The 23386-nt window shown below is 46.3% G+C and overlaps 7 protein-coding genes and 1 long non-coding RNA gene across 15 annotated transcripts; 5 read left to right on the forward strand and 3 right to left on the reverse strand.

Moving 5' to 3' along the window:
* Positions 1–35: 35 nt before the first annotated feature.
* Positions 36–4042, forward strand: LOC136189161 (mitochondrial basic amino acids transporter-like). 3 transcript variants are annotated; one of them, XM_065977030.1, is made up of 5 exons: positions 1056–1218; positions 1272–1399; positions 1577–2402; positions 2460–3174; positions 3273–4042. In XM_065977030.1, exons 1-3 carry the CDS (start codon positions 1077–1079, stop codon positions 2279–2281), a joined length of 975 nt encoding a protein of 324 aa, XP_065833102.1. In that variant the 5' UTR covers positions 1056–1076; the 3' UTR covers positions 2282–2402; positions 2460–3174; positions 3273–4042. The 3 variants fall into 3 exon arrangements, with proteins under 3 accessions (XP_065833103.1, XP_065833102.1, XP_065833101.1); XM_065977031.1 differs by lacking the exons at positions 1577–2402; positions 2460–3174; positions 3273–4042 and adding exons at positions 36–75; positions 129–256 and having other exon boundaries at positions 311–1218; positions 1272–1396; XM_065977029.1 differs by having other exon boundaries at positions 2460–4042.
* On the reverse strand, positions 2414–5858 carry LOC136189157 (uncharacterized). Its single transcript, XM_065977020.1, has 2 exons — positions 5544–5858; positions 2414–5434 (listed from the first exon to the last, which is right to left on the reverse strand). The coding sequence occupies exons 1-2, from the start codon at positions 5827–5829 to the stop codon at positions 2577–2579; spliced, it is 3144 nt and encodes a 1047-aa protein (XP_065833092.1). The 5' UTR covers positions 5830–5858; the 3' UTR covers positions 2414–2576.
* A 157-nt stretch (positions 5859–6015) lies between these two features.
* LOC136189163 (mitochondrial basic amino acids transporter-like) lies at positions 6016–8948 on the forward strand. Its single transcript, XM_065977032.1, has 7 exons — positions 6016–6075; positions 6158–6252; positions 6310–7249; positions 7303–7401; positions 7466–7854; positions 7907–8034; positions 8100–8948. The coding sequence occupies exons 5-7, from the start codon at positions 7821–7823 to the stop codon at positions 8817–8819; spliced, it is 882 nt and encodes a 293-aa protein (XP_065833104.1). The 5' UTR covers positions 6016–6075; positions 6158–6252; positions 6310–7249; positions 7303–7401; positions 7466–7820; the 3' UTR covers positions 8820–8948.
* Positions 8949–8999: 51 nt separating this feature from the next.
* LOC136189156 (putative leucine-rich repeat-containing protein DDB_G0281931) lies at positions 9000–13776 on the forward strand. Of its 3 annotated transcripts, none has more exons than XR_010670356.1 (3): positions 9000–9032; positions 9079–9372; positions 9422–9682. XR_010670356.1 is itself a non-coding variant. In XM_065977019.1 (3 exons), the coding sequence occupies exon 3, from the start codon at positions 10430–10432 to the stop codon at positions 13595–13597; it is 3168 nt and encodes a 1055-aa protein (XP_065833091.1). In that variant the 5' UTR covers positions 9000–9032; positions 9079–9203; positions 10425–10429; the 3' UTR covers positions 13598–13776. The 3 variants fall into 3 exon arrangements, 2 of the variants coding, with proteins under 2 accessions (XP_065833091.1, XP_065833090.1); XM_065977019.1 differs by lacking the exon at positions 9422–9682 and adding an exon at positions 10425–13776 and having other exon boundaries at positions 9079–9203; XM_065977018.1 differs by lacking the exons at positions 9000–9032; positions 9079–9372; positions 9422–9682 and adding exons at positions 9853–10229; positions 10425–13776.
* Positions 13777–15283: 1507 nt separating this feature from the next.
* On the forward strand, positions 15284–17235 carry LOC136189164 (mitochondrial basic amino acids transporter-like). The gene is made up of 3 exons (XM_065977033.1): positions 15284–15377; positions 15434–15561; positions 15620–17235. The coding sequence occupies exons 1-3, from the start codon at positions 15344–15346 to the stop codon at positions 16292–16294; spliced, it is 837 nt and encodes a 278-aa protein (XP_065833105.1). The 5' UTR covers positions 15284–15343; the 3' UTR covers positions 16295–17235.
* On the reverse strand, positions 16514–19770 carry LOC136189158 (protein kinase C-like 1B). 2 transcript variants are annotated; one of them, XM_065977023.1, is made up of 15 exons: positions 19288–19769; positions 19121–19181; positions 18875–19069; positions 18694–18785; positions 18500–18629; positions 18303–18445; positions 18033–18248; positions 17796–17969; positions 17642–17733; positions 17523–17585; positions 17324–17462; positions 17186–17266; positions 17023–17130; positions 16823–16966; positions 16514–16769 (listed from the first exon to the last, which is right to left on the reverse strand). In XM_065977023.1, exons 1-15 carry the CDS (start codon positions 19630–19632, stop codon positions 16626–16628), a joined length of 2127 nt encoding a protein of 708 aa, XP_065833095.1. In that variant the 5' UTR covers positions 19633–19769; the 3' UTR covers positions 16514–16625. The 2 variants fall into 2 exon arrangements, with proteins under 2 accessions (XP_065833095.1, XP_065833093.1); XM_065977021.1 differs by having other exon boundaries at positions 18875–19181; positions 19288–19770.
* On the forward strand, positions 19304–21989 carry LOC136189166 (uncharacterized). The gene is made up of 2 exons (XR_010670358.1): positions 19304–19920; positions 19984–21989. It is a non-coding gene; the product is annotated as an uncharacterized lncRNA (long non-coding RNA).
* Positions 20164–23349, reverse strand: LOC136189159 (protein kinase C epsilon type-like). Of its 3 annotated transcripts, none has more exons than XM_065977026.1 (14): positions 22913–23349; positions 22746–22806; positions 22499–22678; positions 22141–22425; positions 21944–22086; positions 21725–21889; positions 21488–21661; positions 21334–21425; positions 21218–21280; positions 21024–21162; positions 20885–20965; positions 20722–20829; positions 20522–20665; positions 20164–20466 (listed from the first exon to the last, which is right to left on the reverse strand). In XM_065977026.1, exons 1-14 carry the CDS (start codon positions 23255–23257, stop codon positions 20323–20325), a joined length of 2124 nt encoding a protein of 707 aa, XP_065833098.1. In that variant the 5' UTR covers positions 23258–23349; the 3' UTR covers positions 20164–20322. The 3 variants fall into 3 exon arrangements, with proteins under 3 accessions (XP_065833098.1, XP_065833097.1, XP_065833096.1); XM_065977025.1 differs by having other exon boundaries at positions 21725–22086; positions 22141–22270; positions 22334–22425; positions 22499–22693; positions 22913–23348; XM_065977024.1 differs by having other exon boundaries at positions 22499–22693; positions 22913–23348.
* Positions 23350–23386: the final 37 nt, after the last annotated feature.

Raw genomic sequence — 23386 nt, forward strand, 5'->3', positions numbered from 1 at the left:
GCTTTTTCGCATTTTCATTAGCGTGCGCTAGGCATTCGACGATGGCAGCGGATTTTCTCGCTGGGTGGTGTGGAGGTGAGTCGTTCGCTACGTTTTTTGCAAAAATCTCAGCAGTAGTGTACATGCAGGCGTCACAGCCGTGATCGTCGGTCATCCGTTCGACACGGTCAAGATTCGGTTGCAAACGCAGGCGTTCGGAGGTCCGAAATACAACGGGACGTTTCACTGCTTCTCTTCGATTATTCGCCAAGAGTCGGTATACAGCTGCATGTAGCAAATACTCAAATTGATTAATTAATTAGATTAATAGATTACTGGTCTATACAAAGGTGTGTCGTCTCCTTTCGTTGGACAGACGTTTCTCAATGCAATCGTTTTTGGGGTCTACGGTCGCATGGTGGCATATCTAACTTCGAGAAGCGAAACGAAGAAGCCGAGGATGAGGCACATCCTACTTTCGGGAGCCGTGGCAGGCGTTTGCCAAGCTCCCGTCTGCTCGGTCTTTGATCTCGTCAAGACGCGATTGCAAATTCAAGGAAAGGGAGAAAGGGCCGCCGTTGCTCGACGAGTCTACTCCGGCCCCATTAACTGTCTCATCAAAATCTATCAGGAAGAGGGGCTGCAAAGGGGGATATGTCGTGGGATGCTTTCTACGATGCTGAGAGACGTTCCAGGTAGTGCAATCTATTTCGGAGTGTACAGCGGTCTGAGTGGGCTGCTCTTGGGTGGTCACTTTGGAGTGTTGCCTGTGCTCCTCGCTGCTGGCACAACTGGCTGCATTTCTTGGCTCTGCATTCTTCCTTTCGACGTTGTCAAGTCGCGAATTCAAGCGGACGGCGTCGGTGGAGTGAGTCGCTATTCAGGAATACTCGACTGCTTTCGGAAAAGTTACGCAGACGAGGGACTGGCTGCATTTACGCGCGGAATGTTTCCAACACTTCTGAGAGCATTTCCCACCAACGCAGCCGTTCTTCTTTCTGTTGAAGTCATTCTTAAGCTGACAAACAGCAGGGGAATTCACGGTTGAGAATTTGAGATGTTCATTGGGTAATTGTCACCGCACGATTTTTATTTTCATGTTTTTGAAGGATGCTAGTCACGCAGCAGGTTTCCTGCAGAAATTTCAAAAACAAACTGTGCAGGAGTCTGTTCTGTGGGCAGGGAATCCTTTAGCGCGCGTTTTACGAATGGGCAACTTCCTTGCCGGATGGTGTGGAGGTACAATTTGGGGTTCGTTGTGCTCTTTGGGCTCTATAAACTACTGCTTGCAGGCGTTGCTTCCGTCCTCGTCGGTCATCCTTTCGACACTGTGAAGGTGCGCCTGCAAACGCAAGCGTTCGGGGGTCCAAAGTACAGAGGAACGTTTCATTGCTTCGCTTCGATCGTTCGTCAAGAATCGGTAAGCCATTAGGAGGTCTGCTGTTCGTTGTACTGTCCGTCGGAGCCCCCGAGATTTGACGCCTCCATCTGCTCACATCAGCCGTAGGAATGACGTCAAATTTAATTATCGTATCATCGGCACCTTTTTATCCGCCTCGCAAACCAAGCCAATTACTAGTAGTAAATTGCGCTCCAGATCACTGGTCTCTATAAAGGCGTCTCGTCACCCTTACTTGGATCCATGATTCTCAATTCAATTGTATTTGGCGTTTACGGTCGAATGATGGCCTATCTAACGTCGACAGGCAACGCGCCCGAGATGGCGCGCGTCTTGTTCTCTGGTGCTATGGCCGGCTTGTGCCAGGCGCCCGTTGGCTCAGTCATTGACCTGGTCAAGACGCGACTTCAGATGCAAGGAAAAGGAGAAAGACGTGCGACGCAACTATTCTATTCTGGATCCATAGACTGCCTCGTCAAAGCCTACCAAAAAGACGGATTTCGAAAGGGAGTATGTCGTGGAATGCTTCTTAGGACACTGCGAGACGCCCCGGGATTCGCTGCCTATTTTGGGGCGTACCGTTCGCTCAGTAGTCTCTTGTCTGGGACAGCAGAAAGCTTTGGGGCTTTGCGGGTTATCGTTGCTGGTGGCTTGGCTGGCTGTACTAGCTGGCTTGTTGCTTTTCCGATAGACGTTGTCAAGTCGCGAATTCAAGCGGATGGCGTTGATCAAATTCGTTACTCGGGAATTCTTGACTGTTTTCGAAAAAGTTATTCAACCGAGGGTTTGGCAGTATTTACGCGTGGACTCCTACCCACAATGTTGAGAGCTTTTCCCACTAATGCAGCTGTCTTGCTTGTTGTTGAACTTGTCCTTCGCCTAGCTCACTCACACCAAGTCTGAAATGATGTAGTTCACTGCTATCCTGGATTATAACTATGCAGTGTAAAGCGGGCGCGAACGCTTTCCCACGTTATCTGCCTCTATAAAACTAAAAAGATGCCGTTTCTCGCGGCGAATTCAGGTATCGTAAGATATTAGATTTGTGCACGCAAATACTAACACTAACAGTGACATTTAGCTACCGTCAAGGCTTCCCAGTTTTACATACATCTGCCAAAGAGAACGAATACTACAGTACGCTAAAAAACTTGCCACGCGACGACAAAAGTAGCTACAGAGGGAAGACATACAGCGGCTAATTTTTGGAGTCTCCTTCCTTCGCCTGCTCTAACGTTGGAGGAGACTGAGTTGATTCTTCAACTTCTTCCAGTGACTCGTTGTAATCAGTGGTCATATGTGATTGGGGAAGAGTAATAGTGGCGCGAAGACCACTAGTGGCAGTTTCTGCTCCAGCAGTCTCTTGAACGGCGTATGAAAAAGCTTTCTTTTTCCTTGCGGGCGTTGTCTCGAAGCTATCGTAAAAGACGCGAGCTGATTTCTTTCTCTCGAATTTTGGTGAACGATCTCCAAATGCAGAGCGAGGCTCGCTGAACGACGTCTCTCCTGTCAGAACCTCAACCGATCCCGTCCTGAAATCATCACTGTCGCTCATACTGTCACTGACGCTATCACTACTGCCATCGTCACTGTCATCGTCAGTGTCAATGCATTCAAGCAATTCTCGTTTTCTTCTGCCTTCCACAGCATCGCTGTAGAGAAAGGAAAATCGAAACAGTACGTCAAAGCTTTCTGAACTGTTCAGTCGGTTAACTGTAAAGAGGCTATCAATATCCGTAATCACGTTGAAATTGGAATCAAGAAACAACTTCACAGCTTTGTCGAAGGATGCACCGGTAAGTGCTATTGGTGATTGGGAAAATTCTGCGTCGTTCCTGCTTGCAGCATTAATATCGCGCACAATAGATAAAAAAGTATTAGCTTCTGATTTTAGAGCATTGACAACTTCCCCGTCTTCAAACTGGCCAACTTTGCTAAAGGATCGCATCGCTTGGTCAAAACACGTCATTGCATCTTTTCGTTGAATAAGACCTGCTACGAGGCCTCGAATAAAATCTACTTTGCCCGCGGCCACGGTTATCATTGGACGTAAGGGATGAAAGCCTCTGTCGCTTTCTTCGTTCGATGTCGTTTCGAACGTACAAAGGGCGTTCTCTAAAATGTTGGAGACACTTTGCAGCTCTTCATACCGCCAAAAGCTTTCTTTCTTTGTAGAGACGTTTTCGCCAATTTGCGCAAGCGCTTTGGAGTATAAAAGTGCTGCACGACACGTAAAATAATCTTTGACTGACGGGAGTTCTTTACTGTCAAGAAGTTCGACAAACTTTTTCTTGGCAACTGTGTATTTTTCTATTCTAAAGCAGCACTCTCCGAACCTGACTTCTGCGGGCAAACGAACTTTGTGATTGCGCTCTTCTTTAGCTGTGGCCACAGCTGCCCTGTAGTGTGCAGCAGCCAAGTCTAAGTGTTCTTCATATTTTGTACTTTGAGGCTTGTTGGCAGCCGCTACGCAGTGAGCTCTGGCCAGTAGATTCCACTCATCAGCTGATATGCTCTCCTTCACTTTAAGCATGTGATGTTCAAAAATCACAATTGCTTTTTCGCTAGACGAGCCTCCGGCCGCAAGCTCTACTACAGCTTTTACTTTCCAGTAAAGCTTCTGCAGCCAAGGCGAATGTTGATGGATATCCTTTTCAAGAAACAAGGCCCCTCGAAAATATTTTATAGTTGACTTTAGTGTCTGTTGAGTAGGAGAGTACAAAACGTCTTCTAGAGCTATGTCAGCAAGGGAAAGCCGAAAGGCAGCCTTCCAAACTTTATCAACGCTAGCAACAGAAATAGCCTTTTCGTAGAAAGAGCGCAGAATCGAATAAGGCAGATAGTTCCTAAGTGGCGGGCACTTCGCGAAGTATGCTGCATATTGGCAGACTTCCGCCTTTCCTAACGTTGCACGAAAAAAAAACTCAGTAAGTCGCTCTTTGGTCCGATAAAGTTGTTCCACAGCTTTTTGAGGTTCAATCTTGTATAGATCAATAATTGTCTTGATGCTCTTCATTACGGTTTTGCTGTATCTTTCGAAAGCCTGGCTATGATCTACTTCGGCAAAGTCTCTTATGTACTGACGCAAAAGCTCTGGAATTTGGTAGCGATCTGCCTTTTGTAGCAGCAAGTTTCGCTTTACCAATTTTCCAACACAGTCCTTAAAGTTTGCAGCTTTGTCCTGTCCTACGACTTCTGAACCAGATTTCCACGAAAATCGACCAGGATATACTGCCAAACCACACAGAACTCTTAGCATTGAATCATCTGTTAGCACTTGAAGACGTTCATTGAAATAATGATTCAGTTCGTCAGCTGCTGATGGCAGTACGCGATGAAAATTCTGAAGGAACTTATATTGTGGGCTCAGCTTATTATAGTACTTTTGTTGAAATGTAGTTTTTCTCCTACCGAGAGCCACCAGAGGAAATGGCATTCCGCAGAAAAGCGCTGACACTTTCAGCAGGTTCTCTCGGTTGCTCTCATCAAAGTGAATCTGGTTGTGATACGAAGACAGCATCTCAGCAGCCTCATCTTTTTGAAGCATATCAACGGTAACTGGATGTGCCTCTAACTCATAAGGACATTCAAAGCAAGTTGTTATTAGAGAGATGACACTTTTTCGTTGAAGAGACTTTCTGATAAGCTTCAAAAAGGGCTTGTGCCCTTCTCTTTGCAAGAATAGGTCACAGTTGTCAAAGAGAAAAACTACGTTCTCGCGACGTTTTATCTCTAGATGAAGCTGTTCCTCAACAGTGCCAATACTTTCTTGGCATTCCCATGATTTCAAGATATCATCAACGAGCTCTTTCACTGTGCAAAATGATTTTGCTTCAAAATAATAGGAGAGGCAGTTACCAATAGACTGGGCTATTTGGTGAAGTAAAATTTTTCCGAAAGCGCTCTTGCCGCTACCGAGAGGTCCACTAATCCAACAAATGCGAACAGCGCTTTTAGCTAGGTCAGACGCAACTTCCTTCGCACGCCTTTCGCGATGGCTACAGAGAGAAACTACTGGAGGCAAATCTTGGTGAATCGGAGCTCCTGAAGGCACATCTAAGAAAAAAGAAACTATTGAATTATGTAATATTACCTGATCAGCAGCCATCATTATTTGGCCACATTCATTATAGTAATTAAAACATCAGGACTCTCAAACTGTTACCTTCGTCAACAGGTTCGTCTGAAAGCCGTCTAGCCAAATGCCTCTGAGTTGGAAACTCCCGCAGGACACTGATAAAAGTGAGGAACGCGTCTGGTCCTTTGGTCGCTAAAGCTGTTAGAATACGTTCGTTCATCTTTTTTGGCGTTGGCTTGCTATTCAACTCCTCCAAGTCGTCTTCATGAAGAAGCCCTTTGGCGGCGAGACGGTTTTTTAGCAGTTCCGGGTCCATAGATTCTACGAGTACAGGTCGATTCTTAGTTATAATAGATCTGTGTCTCTTTTCCATTTTTTCTCGTTTCGGAAACAAGCTAGGACAGCCGCCTTCCTAAAAACCGATTAGAGTAATTCAGCCGTAGCACCCGTATTTTCCTGATCGAAGTAGACGTAAACATACCGTTGCTATATGTGCGTGGGTAACTTTCACCGCGGGACATATGGTGAAGACGGCGCGCGGTTGGTGACCGTGCCAGTTCAACGCGTGCATCTAGGCCTACATGTACTACACTAACTTTACGTACGCGGATGGGCGGAAGTATGGCGAGTAGTTCGCAAACATGCACGTACAGCTATATCACTATTAACGAAGTTTTGACGTCATTGTCTGTATATTACAGGACATTCATACTCATTCATACAAGCAAATTTTTTCAGAAAAGTTTATAGACTATCAACAAAATGAAGGACGACTTCGCTTCTGGCCTCCTAGCCGGTTAGTTTCGTCCGTCCTTCGCCCGGCTACACTTCTTACTAAGAGCTCTCACTCCAGGCTGGCTCAGCGTTCTCGCTCTGCACCCGTTCGACACGACTGCCGTGCGCATGCAAACGCAAGTTTTCGGAGGCCAGCATGCAGTACAAGGGAACAGTCGATCGATTGCCTCGCGACAATTATTCGACAGGAATCGGTACCGCAGCTCGTACTCTCCGAACGCCCAAACAGAGCACGATATCTATTTGAAAGGCGCTCTCGTTCATACAAAGGCTTTCTTCCGCCTCTTTGGCATCCGCGATTCGGTCGCATACGGCACGTACGGCACGATCCTCGATGGACTCGTCGAAACGAACGCGCCGTTCGGTGCTAGCGTCTTTAATTCTCGCCGGAATGGCGGCGGGATCGGCGCGTGCGCCTTCACGCCATGATCAAAACGCCACTCCAAATCGAAGGCAAGGGTCGATCGGCGTCGACGCGACGAACAACACTTTTTCACCACGCTCGCTCGACTGCGCTCGAAAACTCTACGCGAAGCACGGACTCGGACTCACTCCGAAGAGGAATCTATCGCGGCTTCACCGCTGGTTTTCCTAGCTCACACTACAGTAGCCTCTCGTTTCTCTTCTTCGATTCGTTTCGCGCGCGTCAATCGGGCGGCTTGGGACGCGTGCGCTCTCGCCGGTGGAACGGCCGGCGTTTTTTCTGGATTCTCGCTCATCCGCTCGACGTCGTCAAGTCGCGTATGCAGGCCGACGATCTCGCGCGGCCCGCCCGCCGATCGGAACGTCGTCGATTGCGCGATAAAGTCGCGCGGCTCGCTCTATTGCATGCGGACTCGTTCCCTGTCTGCTTCGCGTCTTTCCTGAGACGCCATCTTTTTTGCCGTCGTCACGATATACTTCGCTCATCGATCGTGATTGGTAAGACGATCGACGTAGTAACCTCGCACCCATCTCCTATACCTGAGGAAATATTCAAAAGAGACTCCTATATTTCCGTATGTATTCATTGAAAAGGTCACGGTGGGACTGACGAGAAATTCATGTTTAGTGCAACGGACGTGGTCATGACATCCCTTCGTTCTTGAGAACTTAAAGGAAATGAATTCTTTGATTTGTGCGTGCGAGAATATCAATCGCAATGAACATGGTAAGACGACAAGAATCTTGGTTTTACGCACATTATATATACATTTTTTCCCAAACGGTGAAAGCACAGAAGAAAAAGATCAACTACCCAAAAAGTTCACCACAGTTCTCCCGGTGGAGGTAGCTAGTGGAAGCGATCATTCACAAAAGTGAAGCCGGCGAAATCTTCCTGGTTCACAATTTGCATTCAAGCAATTCTCGTTTTCTTCTGCCTTCCACAGCATTGCTGTGGAGAAAGGAAAACCGAAACAGTATGTCGATCAAGGCTTTCTGAGCTGCTTAGTCGGCTAGCTGTAAATAGGCTACCAATATCGGTGACTGCGTTTTATCAAGAAACAAGATTAGCTACAGCTGATTAGCTAAGTAGCTAATAGGGTTAGCGTTTTTAGCATTTTATTAGCGTGCGCGAGGCATTCGACGATGGCAGCGGATTTTCTCGCTGGATGGTGTGGAGGTGAGTCTTTCGCAACGTTTTTGCAAAAAGCTCAGCAGTAGTGTACATGCAGGCGTCACAGCCGTGATCGTCGGTCATCCGTTTGATACGGTCAAGATTCGGTTGCAAACGCAGGCGTTCGGAGGTCCAAAATACAAAGGGACGTTTCACTGCTTCTCTTCGATTATTCGCCAAGAGTCGGTATAGCTGCACGTAGCAAATACACTCAAATCAATTAATTAATTAAATTATTATTTAATTAATAGATTACTGGTCTATACAAAGGTGTGTTGTCTCCTTTTTTTGGACAGACGTTTCTCAATGCAATCGCCTTTGGGGTCTATGGTCGCATGGTGACACATCTAACTTCAAGAAGCAAAACGAAGCCCAAGATGAGGCACATCCTACTTTCGGGAGCCGTGGCAGGCGTTTGCCAAGCTCCCGTCTGCTCGCTCTTCGATCTCGTCAAGACGCGATTGCAAATTCAAGGAAAGGGAGAAAGGGCCGCCGTTGCTCGGCGAGTCTACTCCGGCCCCATAAACTGTCTCATCAAAATCTATCAGGAAGAGGGGCTGCAAAGGGGGATATGTCGTGGAATGCTTTCTACGATGCTGAGAGACGCTCCAGGTCTTGCAATCTATTTCGGAGTGTACAGCGGTCTGAGTGGGCTGCTCTTGGGTGGAGGTGGTCACTTTGGAGTGTTGCCTGTGCTCCTCGCCGCTGGCACATCTGGCTGCATTTATTGGTTTAGCATCTTTCCTTTCGACGTTATCAAGTCGCGAATTCAAGCGGACGGCGTCGGTGGAGTGAGTCGCTATTCAGGAATACTCGACTGCTTTCGGAAAAGTTACGCAGACGAGGGACTGGCTGCATTTACGCGCGGAATGTTTCCAACGCTTCTAAGAGCATTTCCTGCCAACGCAGTTGTTCTTCTTTCTGTTGAAGTTATTCTTAAGCTGACAAACAGCAGGGGAATTCACGGTTGAGATAGTCATTTGGTCACCGCACACTTTTTATTTCCATGGTTTTTGAAAGACGCTACTCATGCAGCAGGCTTTCTGCAGAAATTTTCGAAACACAACTGTGGTAATTATTTATCTGAATATATTCTCGACACTGAGGGAAAGGTCCAGGGAAAGGTCGTCTGCTATTTCTAGCGCGCGTTACGTTTTGCGAATGGGCAACTTCCTTGCCGGATGGTTAGTTCGTTCTGACTCTTTGGGCTCCATAAACTGTTGCTTGCAGGAGTTACTTTCGTACTCGTCGGTCATCCTTTTGACGCTGTGAAGGTGCGCCTGCAAACGCAAGCACCGAACTGAAAGAACAGAAGAACGTTTCATTTCTTCGCTTCGATCGTTCGTCAAGAATCGGTAAGCAGTTAGGAGGTCTATACTGTTCGTACTGTCCGTTGGAGCCCCCAAGATTTGACGCCTCCATCTGCTCACATCAGCCTTTATTACGCAAATCGCGTTCCAGATCACTGGTCTCTATAAAGGCGCCTCGTCACCCTTACTTGGATCCATGATTCTCAATTCAATTGTATTTGGCGTTTACGGTCGAATGATACTATTCTATTCTGGATCCATAGACTGCCTCGTCAAAGTCTACCAAAAAGACGGATTTCGAAAGGGAATATGTCGTGGAATGCTTCTTAGGACACTGCGAGACGCTCCGGGATTCTCTGCCTATTTTGGGGCGTACCGTTCGCTCAGTAGTCTCTTGTCCGGGGAAGCAGAAAGTTCGGAGCTTTGCGAGTTATTGTTGCTGGTGGCTTGGCTGGCTGCATTAGCTGGCTTGTTTCTTTTCCGATAGACGTTGTCAAGTCGCGAATTCAAGCGGATGGCGTTGATCAAATTCGTTACTCGGGAATTCTTGACTGTTTTCGAAAAAGTTATTCAACCGAGGGTTTGGCAGTATTTACGCGTGGACTCCTACCCACAATGTTGAGAGCTTTTCCCACTAATGCAGCTGTCTTGCTTGTTGTTGAACTTGTCCTTCGCCTCACTCACAACCAAGTGAAGTGACTGACCGTATTCAATTATCAGTTCTAATAGGTCCGTCATTCCACGAGCGACGGCACTAATAGCTAGTTTATGACTAGCCAATGTTGTGTAGTCCTTCGTTCCTTGTATCATACCACAATACCAAAGCGAAAGGACCGCTGTTGTATAAAGACGGGCTCTTTTACGTTGGTATACTGTGGGGCTGTTATTACAGTGTAGTTTATTGCGCCTGTTCTAATTGTATGGTTTTCTTTGCGCATGCTCCTATCATTCATTGTCGAATGAAAAACGTCACGATATTTCATTCGCTTCTCTGTTTGCTTGTTCTGTTGTCATGCCTCGCAAGTCAGATCTCTGAAATAGAGAGCCTTGCAGTAGGGAGTCTCGCAAGAGGTACGTACACTGTAACAGTAAGGCAAAGAAAAGTGGTAGTCGCTTAGAATAGCTCATATTCGTCACCTACAGTACAGTACTACATAATGCGTTCAGTCTACATATTGGAATAAGTAGAGGTACTGGCCTTATTCAAGAGCCATTTTACGCATTTTACTGGGTGCTACCTTCGATTTCCGCGTTTTTTATTTATAGGGACAATGGCTCCTGCTAAAATTAGTCGCAACGACGAAAGTGAAACGGTTTTTTACAGCCGAGAATATACCGGCGCGTCTATACGACTTTGGAAGCCTAAGAATACCAGCTCTTTTTCGTGTACGTCAACAGAAAATCTCACAAGGCTGCAGAGTCAAGAGAGAAATATCCTAAAAGAAATTTTCCTTACCGCCAACGGTCTGACTTGGATAAATAGTACAAATTGGAATAGCTCGCTGCCACACTGCAACTGCTGGTACGGTATCTCTTGCTATGAAAGGGGTCCATACAAAGGCTTAATTCAAGAAATTTTTAACAACGTTAACAACATGACCGGTTTCTTACCAAAGTCAATATGGAATTTAAAGGGTTTGCAAATTATCTACATGTCACAAAATCGCCTCAGGGGAAACCTAGAACATTTTTTGGTGCCCAACGTTCCGATGCTTACTGAGCTTGATTTTGCGTTCAACTCCATTTACGGTATTGTGCCGTGGAATGTCTTGGCTACCTGGCCGAACCTGACGAAGATACAATTATGCAACAATTATGTCCATGGGCCTATCTCGGTTGATATTGAAAAACTTACTAATCTACAAGTTCTTAGCATTGGTGAAACGGAAATAAATGGAACGATTCCACAAAACATAATGAATTTGAAACAGTTGTGGTTTCTGGAATTAACTCGCTTGCGACTACGCGGTAATTTCAGCTTTTTTCTTCCACTAACAAACTTGAAATATATTCATGTGTCTGGAAACCAACTGGTTGGAGAATTGCCAAGTAGTGTCAGTCGTTGGTACCCGTTCCTTGTTGAACTCATAGTGTCGAACAATTCTCTAGAGGGAGAGCTTCCCAACGACTTTGACGGGACAACGAATCTAACAGTTTTGGACGTCAACAGAAACCGTATGTTTGGCACGGTGCCATCTACAATAATGAACCACACTAACTTATTGTATCTGGACGTCTCTCACAATCAATTCACAGACCTAAGCTCGTTTGTGAGACTTCCTAAAATCAAGCTTCTGAATTTCGGAAGCAATCCTTTCAATCTTTCTGTAGAAAATTTTACAAGCACACTTTGCCATAGTCCACAAAGGGAAACATTAGCTGTAGTGGATTTTAGTTCCACTGGCATGCATGGACGTTTTCTCAAACAGATTTGGCTAATGACAAACATATTTGTGCTGGATCTTTCAAATAACTCCTTGTCTGGAGAACTTCCGAATTCGGCAGTCATGTTATTTTTCATGCAATATTTAGACTTCTCAGATAACAATTTGAATGGCAGCGTTCCTTACGGATTGACATTTCCTCACGTTATGAGCATGAACTTTCATAACAACGCTTTTATGTCAGGTGGTGAACATTTGCTACCTTGGTATGCAAAGCCCGACTACTCTGTAATGATTAAAGAGCGACATCAAGACAGATTCACGTGTCCTCTTATCAGGCTTGCGTACAACAAGCACGGAACACTGACCGTAAACAGCTCCTATTATAAAAGGCAACTTTGTTATTGTGATGAAGGGTACTACGGACATAGAGGAATGTGCTCGTTGTGTCCAGAAGGAGGTTCTTGTCAAGGAGAAAGTCACAATAATACGATCAAAATGAGTAAAAATCACTATCCTTCACCGTCACCGCGCAATGCTTCTACTCTAATTCGATGCAATTACGAGTACAAGAACTTTTTCCCGTGTAATCCTCGCGGAAATTGCACATGTTGGCTATCTGACAGCCTCGAGAATTTTGAGTGCGACGAGTCTTGCCTTTGTAGCCCAAATCATCGTGGCAGACTGTGCTCGCTTTGTGATGACCAATTCTATCACGATGGGCAGAAGTGCGTCAGATGCATCAACAGAACTTTGGGTGTCACAGCAATCGCTGCAGTTGTTGCCAGTGTCGTTCTACTCTCAGCAACAATTTGGCTGTTGACGCGTCTCTGTCCCAGTCTTCGTGAGAGACGCGCCTTCAGAGTGTTCAAAATTTTGGCAATTTTATTTGAATCCTGCTTGTTGCTTCTTCTGGCTTTTCTCGATCTCGTCCCAACGTACATAGCTGAAATATATTTTCTGACGTTGATTGTGGCTACATTTGGACGATTGCATAAGGCAAAGGTTCACGTCATGATACTGGTTGTTTACGCTCAAATTCTGGGCTCTCTTAAAGTGACAGATTTGAGAGTGGACTGCGAGTATTGCTCGTTTGTTGCAATTTTGAACAAAGCAAAAGTGTACAGCGTCGCCAAAGCTATTGGCCACGTCATCAACTTCAACTTTGCTGGCCTTGCTTGCACACTCCCGTTTCTGTTGCATCCGCTACCAAAACTTCTAGTCATAGCATCTCTACCGTTTGTGATAGGCATCGTTTTTTCGTCTATTCGCTGGCTGGATTATATCCTTCTTTCTTGTCGACTGAAGGACAGAGAGAAACGGCGCCTTCTTAGTCAAGCCGCAAAACGCAGCAGTGCCCGAAATTTCATCTTTTTACTTAATGTTTTTTACTTTCCAATTTCCGCCAGTGCGTTAGAAATTCTTCAATTTTGCGAAAAAGACATTGGAGATGGAGAATCATACATGAAAGCTTTTCCTTGGATTCGATGTTCATCGTCTGAGCACATTACCCTCGTTTCCGTTGCTGCTCTAATCGTTGCTGTCTACGTTGTGTCCTTACCCGTTTTCTTCTATATTGTTCTCTATCGCAATTTCAATTGTCACCGTTCTGACGTCGACACGTCGGTTGTTTCTGATTTGTCTTCTCCTTACCGATCACCTTTCAATAAATATGCTTCTGTTGTATTCATGATTCGCCGTCTTGGCCTCGCCTGTTTTCTAACTTTGTTTACATACGAGTTGCGTGACGTCCAAGCAATTTTTATTAACGTTTGGATTCTTGGGTTTGGGGTATTTGTGAATTCTTGCATGCCGTACAGAAGCTCATCGGAAGCATGGAAGGTGGAGAATTTTGTAGATATTGCCGCATTTGGCGCTGTTCTCGTAACGTACAACTGCATGACGGCACGAGAGATCGAATCCGAAGCTGGGGCTGGTATAGTTGTCGCAATCAATGGAGCTTTTCTTCTTTTCATGGCTACGGTTCCAATTGTTGAAATTGTAAAAGCATGGAGAAAAAGAAAAGAAGAATCCTATTTGGAACCTCTTCTATAGACAAGAAGAAACAATTAACACTGCAGATAATGAGGACAACACATTCGTCAATGCTTTTCTTTCCAAAGTTTGTTATCTGAAGCTACTAGCAGTAGGGAGTGAGGAGTTACCTTGTGCAGAAAACCAATAGGTACACGTGACATCTATACTTGTCGTAGTTGAGCTTTACATTCTGCCTGTTTAATGGAGCCGACCACCAGAGTTGTACGGGTGGAGCCCGTATAACGGCGGAGGGAGGCTCTCTCAAACGTGATCTTAGGGCCGGAAGTGTCTGTCTGTCTGTCTGTCTGTCTGTATGTCTGTTCGTCACGCTCGGTATTGTGACGTAACATAAAAACCCGTTTTTTCGTACAGCGCATGCGCGACATAGGGCTCGAAACGGTGACCCGAAAAAGGCGATTTACGGCGCGAAAAAAGCGTTTTTTCTATGACAAACAGAAAAAATGTTTAAAAAACCTTATTTTAAATTGCACTGTGCTATTTTTATTTCTATAAATGCGTTGGCAAAACAAAACGAAGGTATTGATTGTCCAGCTCTGACGTCACAATCAAAACCGCATCTGTGACGCAAGCGGACTGTCGAACACCCGGATCAATGCCCTGTCACACTGCAGCGATGCGAAAAGCGATCGAAAAGCGGTCGAAAAGCGATTCGAAGGATCGCTGGAAAAGCGATCCGAAGGATCGCTGGAAAAGCGATCCGAAAGATCGCTCGAAGAGCGATCCAAAGGATCGCTCGAAGAGCGATCCGAAGGATCGCTCGAAGAGCGATCCGAAGGATCGCTGGAAAAGCGATCCGAAGGATCGCTCGAAGGGCGATCCGAAGGATCGCTCGAAAAACGATCCGAAGGATCGCTCGAACGAAAAGCGATCTGAAGGATCGATTATCAAAGAGCCGTAGCTGCACCATAGATAGATAATAGAGATGGCTGCATGGGCCGTTGTAATTTGCAACATCGAACTCCTCTACATTGTGACGTCACGCAGCTTGTATGTATGTATGTCTGTTCGTCACGCTCCGTATTGTGACGTCGCTTAAAAACCCGTTTTTTCGTACAGCGCATGCGCGACATGGGGCCCAAAACGGTGACCCGAAAAAGGCGATTTACGGCGCGAATAAAGCGTTTTTTCTTTCATAAACGGAAAATATGCTTAGAAACCCATGTTTCAAATTGATCTGTGCTATTTTTCGTTTTGTCAATGCGCTGGGAAACCGAAACTAGAGTTTTGATTGTCACGCTCTGACGTCACAATCAAAAGTATCCGCTCATGTACAGTTGGTACGTGGGTATGTATGTGTGTACGGGTAACAGAAATATGACCCGTACATATGCATATGTCTTCAAATACAGAGCAAATTATGAAATACAATACAATGTACGTCAGAAAAGCGCCTAATTAGAAAAACATGGCAATTATGCGAAATGTAGGTAGGACTGAGCTGTAGGGGCTAAGGGCAGTGATGACTACGTGAATATGTGGCAAAATAAAATTTATGACGTCACACTATGTAATGCACTCGCGTACCGTAGCGGTGGGAGGCTCTGAATGATGGCAACACGGTGAACACCGGGCCATCATTCTCTAGTTAATTCTTGAGATACATTGTGTGTTTAAATGTCCTCCTGCGTGTTAGGAAAGAAACGTAGATGATGACTGCATTAATTAAATGACTAAATGTTTTGCAGAAAAGTTTAATATCAACAACGCGAAATGAAGGGCGTAAGCTGGCGTAAGTAAGGCGTAATGAAGGACGACTTCGCTTCTGGCCTCCTAGCCGGTTAGTTGTAGCGCTTCTTCGCCGTTTTGTTTCTTCTATACGCGCTCTCACTCCAGGCTGGCTCAGCGTTCTCGCTCTGCACCCGTTCGACACGATTGCCGTGCGCATGCAAACGCAAGTCTTCGGAGGCCAGCAATACAAGGGAACAGTCGATTGTCTCGCGACAATTATTCGACAGGAATCGGTACCGCAGCTCGTACTGTCCAAACGCTCAAAAACAAAACACGATATCTATTTGCAAGGCCTTCGCTCTATACAAAGGCTTTCTTCCGCCTCTTCTCGTCTTCGGCATCCACGATTCGGTCGCATACGGCACGTACGGCACGATCCTCGATCGACTCGTCGAAACGAACGCGCCGTTCGGCGCCAGCGTCTTTCTCGCCGGAATAGCGGCGGGATCGGCGTGCGCCTTCATCGACACGCCAATGGAAATGATCAAAACGCGACTCCAAATCGAAGGCAAGGGTCGTCGGCGTCGACGCGACGAACGACGCGTTTTCGCCACGCTCGACTGCGCTCGAAAACTCTACGCGAAGCACGGACTCCGAAGAGGAATCTATCGCGGCTTCACCGCCGGTTTTCCTCACAGCCTTCTCTACACTAGCCTCTCGTTTCTCTTCTTCGAATCGTTTCGCGCGCGTCAATCGGGCGGCTTGGGTCGCGTCGCTCTCGCCGGCGGAACGGCCGGCGTTCTTTCGTGGATTCTCGCTCATCCGCTCGACGTCGTCAAGTCGCGTATGCAGGCCGACGATCTCGCGCGGCCTGCCTATCGGAACGTCGTCGATTGCGCGAGAAAGTCGCGCGGCTCGCTCTATTGCGGACTCGTTCCCTGTCTGCTTCGCGTCTTTCCCGAAGACGCCATCTTTTTTGCCGTCGTCACGATGTATTATCGATACTTTGCTCATCGATCGTCGTAGATATTCTCAAATGAGTCTTCTATATTTCCGTATGTATTCGTAAGGTGGGACTGACGAGAAATTCGTGCGATCAGGGATATAATAGAGTACTCTATTGTATCACTGGTGCGACGAACGTGGTCGTGACATCCTTTTGTTCGCTGATTCCAAAGAAGGATATGAATTCTTCGATTTTGTGCGGGATCAATCGCAATGAAAATGGTAAGACAACAAAGAGGCTTGATTTTACGCACGCTATATATATATACATTTTTTTCGAACGGTGAAAGCACAGAAGAAAAAGGTCAACTACAAAAAAAAAAGTTCATCACAGTTCTCCCGGTGGAGGTGGCTAGTGGAAGCGATCATTCACAAAAGTAAAGCCGGCGAAATCTTCCTGGTTCACAATTTCCATATCCTGCTTTGTCGTGGGCGTGACGACGGCCTTCTCCTGAGTAAAATCCTTGTCAAAATTTCCCACGTCGCGTTTGTCCGACTTAGAAAAGGAAAGAGTCTCGAAGCCGGAAATTTTACCACTTATCGACTTACGACTTTCGGTCTAAATGGAGGCCTAACTTGCCGAGCTTCCAGAGCTATCCAATCAATGGCTCTAAAAAACGGATGAGAACGAATGACCTTCTCGCCAACTCCAGGTTGGCATCCAAGCCTTCTTGACGGCGACTTAGTCAAAAACTAAACAAACCAAATTATACAAAGAAGCTGCGTCCTACTACTCAAAAAGACCCCACCCCTCGAATAATTGAAGCAGCCTCTTTTGACAGCCAAACTGGGTAGAGAACGTCGTCGTTTATAATCGAATCGAAAAGGTCCTCTTCGTTGTCAGCTTCGAAAGGTGGCTGCAGACATGCGAACATAAATAAAAGAGTTTTTCTTTCTTATTAGGTTATTTACTTGTCCAGCCATCATTTCGTACATAAGAACGCCGAGGGCCCACCAATCGACTGAAGCGCCGTAGTTCTGCTCTTGAAGAATCTAGAGGCGAAAAGTATCATTTTTTTGGTGAATAGGATTGGAGTTGATATTTATTACTTCCGGTGCGATGTAATCGGGCGTGCCACAGAACGTGTTCGTCAGCTTGTCATCGATTATGTCCTCCTTGCACATTCCAAAATCGGCGACTTTCACGTGACCGTCAACGTCCAACAGAACGTTGTCCAATTTGAGATCTCTGCAATAAACGTCACATCGATGGGGGAGGACGAACGAACGGACAAGGGAAAAAACAAACCGATAGATGATGCCACGGGAATGGAGAAAAGATAAAGCGGAAACAATTTCAGCCGAATAGAATCTAGAGGAGGTGAATTGAGAGCAAAGAATTTTCTCGCCTCTCACACTCTCTTCTACCTTGACCGAGCCTCGTCGAACTTTCTCGATCGCTGTATCTGAAACATGAGATCGCCTCCGTTCACGTACTCCATCACAAAGTAAAGGCAATCCTTCACAGAAGAGACGCGAGCTATTAGTTATAAGATAAGCGACGAGCTTGCTGCTTTTTCACTTTTGTTTGGAAGCAAGAGTGAAGCGCCGTCAGAAAAGGATGCTCGCAAGCCATCGCGAGAACTCGCTTTTCCGTCATCGTGCATTCGATGTCGTCATCGCGACATATGACGACCTTTTTGAGCACTTTCACGGCGTACACTTCCTTCGTTGCCTTGTGCTCCGCCAACAGAACCTCGAGAAAAGCAACCAAACGTCTCACTACAACTGTCAGATACATACGACAGAGTCTACTTACCTTTCCAAAACTCCCCTTGCCCAATACTTTCAGAAACGAAAAATCGTTTACAGTTTGGGACGTTTTGGGTCGAGTCGGTGCCGGTTTGGACGGTGGTATTCTCGTCGATGCTTTGCTGATGATGATGCTGCTGCCACTGCTGCTACTGCTTGCGTGATTTTCGGCAGATGACGTTTTTGCTTCTCCTGCCGATGCTGCGCCACGGCTGCTAATTGACTAAAGATGGACTTAGAAATGAATGCTTCCCGCAGGAAACACGCTTCTTCTTACTTGTTTACTTCGAAACGAATTTTGGATCAGTTGGTCCGCTGATTGACCGATTTCGGCTAATTTGTCAGCCAAAATTCGAGGATTGATTCCGCAGTTATTCGCCACTTTTGTCTTGCATCGCTTGTGAACGTTCAGCTTGCAGCCTAACAGTCCATTGACATGGGATTCACTCAAACTGCAGATTACAGATAACTTACATTTGCATCTCATTCCCTGTTTTCGAAGGCCCCACAACAGCGAGCCGCAGTGATCGCAAAACGTGAAAATCTTATAGTTGTGATCTTCGAATTGATGCGGCATGTTCAATTGAAATCGATGACCGGCCATCTGAACAACAAACACAGCATATACATTAATTAACATATGTAAATCCTCGCAAGAAAAACCCCACCTCGATATCCTTCTCGCTACGCTCGGTCTTCTGTCCAGTGCACGTACTCACAACCAGTTGATGGCAACGCTTGTGAACGACAGCCAAACACACTAAATACACACACGTATTATATATAAATATATTAATTAATTAATTAATTAATTAATTTTTTATACGTGCATCTATCTACAACTTTTACCTTGACACTGATATCCCTGCTTGTTGACCAAACCCCATATGAAGTCGGAACAGTGCGAACAGTACGTTGGCTGGCGCAGGTATGTTGCCATGAACTTGTGACCGTTTACAGCGTGAATTTTTCGTCGCAATGCGCCCTGTCGACCTCGCTGGCCCCAGCCTTGCGTGTTCTGCTTGAAAACTCGACCAAGCGTTTCTATAGACGCACCCTCGTGGGGGGAAAGCGGGGGAGGGGAACTATACTCACCTGCCGACATCTTCGAAAAGGAGACGGCGACGTGAATCTTGCCGGACGGCTCCAATTCGAGCTAGATCAGAAAGGAAAAAAGGTCGGGTCAAAACGCCGGGTCAGTCTCAGTCAGCGGGGGTGGGGAGCGGCGAGCCAATCGGAAGTGCGCATTTCGTTTAGTTTACCCAGTAGTCTTGGAAGTGGCTTTTCTCGCAGCCGGACAGAATTTCCTCGAACGGAATCGACACGTTGGCCACGAACGGTTCCGGCGGCACGAGCGACTTGTGAAAGACGGTGATTTCGAGATTTTCGGCGCGATAGAGTTCGCCCTCGATCTCTTCGTTCCATAGCGGATTCGTCGTCTTGTCTTTCGATTTCGTTTGTTCGAGGAAAATGTCGTCGTAGCTGACGCGTACGTACGGATCGATCGTCGTCAGCGTGATGCCGCCCGGGATGGTGGGAGGTTTCAAGGCGGAGGCCTCGAGGATTTTGACGTGAAGCGTTCCGCTGAACGTCTTCTTGTTTGCCATTCGATTTCGATCCCAAGCGTGCGCGCGTACACGCCCTTGTCTTCGCTCGCTTCTCGCTTTCGAATCGAGGGGGGGTTCACGACGCTTTCTTGGGTTTCGCAAGTTTGGGCGGGGTGGTTGCTTTTCCTATACGGGATAGGTGTAAGGTCAACATTCGGGATATCGAAAAAATGTTCTATGTCTACCTGAGCTATCGCTTCGCAACGGTAACGCATTGCATTTGAGCCACGCGTTCGGCATTAAAGTGCGTCACGATGTATTATCGACTTCGCTCATCGATCGTGATCGGTAAGGACGATCGACGTAGATATTCTCAAATGAGTCTCCTATATCTCCGTATGTATTCGTAAGGTGGGACTGACGAGAAATTCACGTTTGGTGCAACCAGGGAGTACTCTATTACATGTATATCCCTGGTGCGACGAACGTGGTCATGACGTCCTTTCGTTCTTGAATAACAGAAGGATATGAATTCTTTGACTTGTGCGGGATCAATCGCAATGAAAATGGTAAGACGACAAAGAGGCTTGATTTTACGCAAGTTATATCTATATATCTATATATCTATCTATATACATATACGGTATCTATCTATATATCTACATATATACATTTTTTCGAACGGTTAAAGCACAGAAGAAAAAAGTCAACTACGAAAAAAGTTCATCACAGTTCTCCCGGTGGAGGTGGCTAGTGGAAGCGATCATTCACAAAAGTGAAGCCGGCAAAATCTTCCTGGTTCACAATTTCCATATCCTGCTTTGTCGTGGGCGTGACGACGGCCTTCTCCTGAGTAAAATCCTTGTCAAAATTTCCCACGTCGCGTTTGTCCGCCTTAGAAAAGAAAAGAGAGTCTCGAAGCCGGAAATTCTACCACGTATCTACTTACGACTTTCGGTCTAAATGGAGGCCTAACTTGCCGAGCTTCCAGAGCTATCCAATCAATGGCTCTAAAAAACGGATGAGAACGAATGACCTTCTCGCCAACTCCAGGTTGGCATCCAAGCCTTCTTGACGGCGACTTGGTCAAAAACTAAACAAACCAAATTATGCAAAGAAGCTGCATCCTGCTACTCAAAAAGACCCCACCCCTCGAATAATTGAAGCAGCCTCTTTTGACAGCCAAACTGGGTAGAGAACGTCGTCGTTTATAATCGAATCGAAAAGGTCCTCTTCGTTGTCAGCTTCGAAAGGTGGCTGCAGACATGCGAACATAAATAAAAGAGTTTTTCTTCCTTATTAGGTTATTTACTTGTCCAGCCATCATTTCGTACATAAGAACGCCGAGGGCCCACCAATCGACTGAAGCGCCGTAGTTCTGCTCTTGAAGAATCTAGAGGCAAAAAGTATCACTTTTTTGGTGAATAGGATTGAAGTTGATATATTATTACTTCCGGCGCGATGTAATCGGGCGTGCCACAGAACGTGTTCGTCAGCTTGTCGTCGATTATGCCCTCCTTGCACATTCCGAAATCAGCGACTTTCACGTGACCGTCAACGTCCAACAGAACGTTATCCAATTTGAGATCTCTGCAAAAGACGTCATTTCAATGGGAGGAAAAACAGACGAGGGGGAAAGACGAACCGATAGATGATGCCTCGGGAATGGAGAAAAGATAAGGCGGAAACAATTTCAGCCGAATAGAATCTAGAGGTGAATTGAGAGCAAAGAATTTCCTCGCCTCTCACACTCTCTTCTACCTTGACCGAGCCTCGTCAAACTTTCTCGATCGCTGTATCTGAAACATGAGATCGCCTCCGTTCACGTACTCCATCACAAAGTAAAGGCAATCCTTCACAGAAGAGACGCGAGCTATTAGTTATAAGATAAGCGACGAGCTTGCTGTTTTTTCACTTTTGTTTGGAAGCAAGAGTGAAGCGCCGTCAGAAAAGGATGCTCGAAGGCCATCGCGAGAACTCGCTTTTCCGTCATCGTGCTTTCGATGTCGTCATCGCGACATATGACGACCTTTTTGATCACTTTCACGGCGTACACTTCCTTCGTTGCCTTGTGTTCCGCCAACAGAACCTCGAGAAAAGCAACCAAACGTCTCACTACAACTGTCAGGTACATACGACAGAGTCTACTTACCTTTCCAAAACTCCCCTTGCCCACTACTTTCAGAAACGAAAAATTGTTTACAGTTTGGAACGTTTTGGGTCGAGTCGGTGCCGGTTTGGACGGTGGTATTCTCGTCGATGCTTCGCTGCTGCTTTCTTTATTTTCAGGAGATGACGTTTTTTCTTTGATTATTGTCTTAAAGATGGACTTAGAATGAATGCTTCCCGCGGGAAACACGCGTCGTCTTACTTGTTTAGTTAGTTTCAAATTTGGGATCAGTTGGTTCGGTGATGTACGGATTGTGACTAATATGTCAGCCAAAATTCGAGGATTGATTCCGCAGTTATTCGCCACTTTTGTCTTGCATCGCTTGTGAACGTTCAGCTTGCAGCCTAACAGTCCATTGACATGGGATTCACTCAAACTGCAGATTACAGATAACTTACATTTGCATCTCATGCCCTGTTTTCGAAGGCCCCACAACAGCGAGCCGCAGTGATCGCAAAACGTGAAAATCTTATAGTTGTGATCTTCGAATTGATGCGGCACGTTCACTTGAAATCGATGACCGGCCATCTGAACAACAACAAACACAGCATATACATTAACATATGTAAATCCTCGCCAGAAAAACTCCACCTCGATATCCTTCTCACTACGCTCAGTCTTCTGTCCAGTGCACGTACTCACAACCAGTTGATGGCAACGCTTGTGAACGACAGCCAAACACACTAAATACACACACGTATTATATAAATTAATTAATCAATCTTTTTTATACGTGCATCTATCTACAACTTTTACCTTGACACTGATATCCCTGCTTGTTGACCAAACCCCATATGAAGCCGGAACAGTGCGAACAGAATGTAAACTGGCGCAGGTACGTTGCCATGAACTTGTGACCGTTTACGGCGTGAATTTTTCGTCGCAATGCGCCCTGTCGACCTCGCTGGCCCCAGCCTTGCGTGTTCTGCTTGAAAACTCGACCAAGCGTTTCTATAGACGTGCCCTCGAAGGGGGGAAAGCGGGGGAGAGGAACTATACTCACCTGCCGACATCTTCGAAAAAGAGACGGCGACGTGAATTTTGCCGGACGGCTCCAATTCGAGCTAGATCAGAAAGAAAAAAAGGTCGGGTCAAAACGCCGGGTCAGTCTCAGTCAGCGAGGGTGGGGAGCAGCGAGCCAATCGGAAGTGCGCATTTCGTTTAGTTTACCCAGTAGTCTTGGAAGTGGCCTTTCTCGCTGCCGGATAGAATTTCCTCGAACGGAATCGACACGTTGGCCACGAACGGTTCCGGCGGAACGAGCGACTTGTGAAAGACGGTGATTTCGAGATTCTCGGCGCGATAGAGTTTGCCCTCGATCTCTTCGTTCCATAGCGGATTCGTCGTCTTGTCTTTCGATTTCGTTTGTTCGAGGAAAATATCGTCGTAGCTGACGCGTACGTACGGATCGATCGTCGTCAGCGTGATGCCGCCCGGGATGGTGGGAGGTTTCAAGGCGGAGGCCTCGAGGATTTTGACGTGAAGCGTTCCGCTGAACGTCTTCTTGTTTGCCATTCGATTTCGATCCCAAGCGTGCGCGCGTACACGCCCTTGTCTTCGCTCGGTTCTCGCTTTCGAAACGAGGGGGGGTTCACGGAAGTTTGTGGTTGTATTTCCTATACGGGATAGTGCATGGTAGCATTC

This window comes from Oscarella lobularis, chromosome 7 (assembly GCF_947507565.1).
Source record: "Oscarella lobularis chromosome 7, ooOscLobu1.1, whole genome shotgun sequence".
NCBI lineage: Eukaryota > Metazoa > Porifera > Homoscleromorpha > Homosclerophorida > Oscarellidae > Oscarella > Oscarella lobularis.